The sequence below is a fragment of the Rutidosis leptorrhynchoides genome, unplaced genomic scaffold, assembly GCF_046630445.1.
Source record: "Rutidosis leptorrhynchoides isolate AG116_Rl617_1_P2 unplaced genomic scaffold, CSIRO_AGI_Rlap_v1 contig443, whole genome shotgun sequence".
NCBI lineage: Eukaryota > Viridiplantae > Streptophyta > Magnoliopsida > Asterales > Asteraceae > Rutidosis > Rutidosis leptorrhynchoides.
In genome coordinates, this window is record NW_027266676.1 from 55,177 (window position 1) to 57,565 (window position 2,389).

The 2,389-nt window shown below is 35.2% G+C and overlaps 1 protein-coding gene across 1 annotated transcript; it reads left to right on the forward strand.

Annotated features, from left to right (window-relative positions):
• The first annotated feature begins 533 nt into the window (after positions 1–533).
• Positions 534–2,054, forward strand: LOC139883745 (ubiquitin-fold modifier 1-like). The gene is made up of 4 exons (XM_071867880.1): positions 534–613; positions 734–831; positions 1,755–1,787; positions 1,996–2,054. Exons 1-4 carry the CDS (start codon positions 534–536, stop codon positions 2,052–2,054), a joined length of 270 nt encoding a protein of 89 aa, XP_071723981.1.
• The last annotated feature ends 335 nt before the right edge of the window (positions 2,055–2,389 follow it).

Genomic DNA, 2,389 nt, shown 5'->3' on the forward strand with positions numbered 1-2,389 from the left:
TCTATGGAGGTAGGTTTCATTCATTCTAATTTCGCGCTCGTTGTCTCCGAGATTAAGCACACTAGTATGATTCCTCTCCTAAGCATTATATATATATACTCTCGTAACCTGGTGAAATTGTTTTGATGGAAAGTTCAATGGACTTGTGTGACATTCTTCTTGACTTCATATCTCTATTTCTGTAACGTTTCCGTTTAAGACTGTGTCAAAATTAAACAAAGTGATATAAATTTCTCTGAATCTTGTCTTAAAGAAAAACTGAAATACACACATTTCCTAATTTAGTTACATGATCTTAACGAGTAAAACATACCCAGTAAGTTTAATCTCTCCAAATATAAAATGAAAATAAAATGGCTTCATTAAATTTCCTAATACAATAAATTGAGTAAATGCAATTTGAACTGATTTTCAATTGGTTCAGATTCTTCCGAATTTTCTAAACATTAAAACCAAACCATTCGAACCGCAATTATTTATATTGAACCGAACCGCAAACTCCCCCGTTGTGTAAAACAGAGAGGGTGATAAGAATGGCGACCGGTGGAGCTATTGGTAGCAAAGTGTCGTTTAAGGTCACTCTGAAGTCCGATCCCAAGCTTCCTTTCAAACTGTATGCATAACAACAATTCATTCAGCTAACTTCCAATTTGCATATATATAATATGATGCAATGTTATTTTACATGTAAATATATATAGATATTTTTTATTTCAATCGGAATTTTGTTCAGATTTAGCGTACCAGAAGCGGCTCCGTTCACGGCCGTTTTGAAATTCGCTGCTGAGGAATTCAAAGTCCCTCCTCAAATCAGCGCTATCATTACCAACGGTAAGCTTTTATCCATGAAAACTAAATTAGGGGAATTTATGACTTGTTCAGTACGTTTTGTTAGTCGTACGATCGATACAAATTGATCAGATTGAATTGAATCTTCCTGTGAATGTATCTCTAAATCAGTTATTGATCAGTTACTTTAGGATACAATTATAATGCAATTAGAGAGCTCGGAGGGTGTATAGACGAGTAAGTCAATTAGGAGTAGTTAAACTGGTTTATGTCTTAACTGAGAGGTTTCTTTTTGCCAAATGTGGATTGTTGTGAAACAATGCCAATTAGATGCAAATTAAAACTAACTACTGCTCTGTAAAAGAGAATGCATGCATTGTATTTCTTAGCATCATCGTTTCTAAAGTAGCTCCTTCTCTGGTGTGTCACACGTATTTTGGAACGGAGGTAATATATTTTTCATTCGAATTATTAAGGCTTTGTACAACACTACATGGTCCTCGATTGGTGGTCCTAAACCATTTCCCGGTATTCTATTAGGTGTTGTTTTCTTGAAACGCATGTGCTGCTGGACGATCATGTTTGGCCACTTTGGTCCAAAAATATTTGGAAACATATTGCGATTCTTCCAACCTTTTCCATAATTTTGATGTTTACTTGAGTATCATTCTTAAACATTATAATAATGTGAAAGTGAAACAAGAAGAATAATTATATATCTCATCTTTAGAGTAACTGTAACTAGGTCTTACTCAGAGTGAGTGTTGATTTTTCAACTTCGCTCTCTTAATATCAAGCTGTTGTTCAGGAACAGATATGCTCCCCCAGATGTTTCTTCATGAGTATTGTTTCCATGTGTGATTCTGCATTTCATTCATAAACAATTAAACAATTCACCTTAGATCCTCTGTTTTTTTCATATATAATCCAAAAATGACTAAAGTAAAAGTATGTTGTGCATGCAGATGGTGTTGGTATTAATCCTCAGCAGAGTGCTGGTATGCCCTTTTACTCTTAACTTTCAGTACCTTGATGTTCTTGTACCGTCGTTTTCTTTCAAAGTATGTAATTAGATGTGCCACTTTGGATCAATGAGCTTGTTTTAGTTTGGCTAAAGTGGCTCAGATATGATTTATTGCAAGTGTTTAAGGACTTCTTTATATATGATCAGTAAATAGTACTAATGAACTCCGTCTCAATCTTAAGGTAACGTATTCCTCAAGCATGGTTCTGAACTTCGTCTCGAAATTATGAATCTGAAATAAGAATGCTAATCTTCTAGTTGTGGCCTCGAAATTAAATTCTAATATGCTGCGCGCTTTAAAAGGACTTCTCTGTACAATTTCATATGGCTTAGTAATTTCAGAATGTAAGGTGGTAAATTTGTGTAACTATTCTTTTCTTGGCCGGGGAGACTGAAATGGAGCCACCTACCGACACTGTCGGCTGGAGATCTATATAGTATATATGCAAGCTGATGCGATGCTCAGAAATTAGAAGGACCCATGACACGTGAGTTTAGGATAGTAGTAGGTGCCTTTGTGTTGAATTCATTTATATTGGAAATTATATGGATTGGAAGCTAAGGTCCACCCTTAGA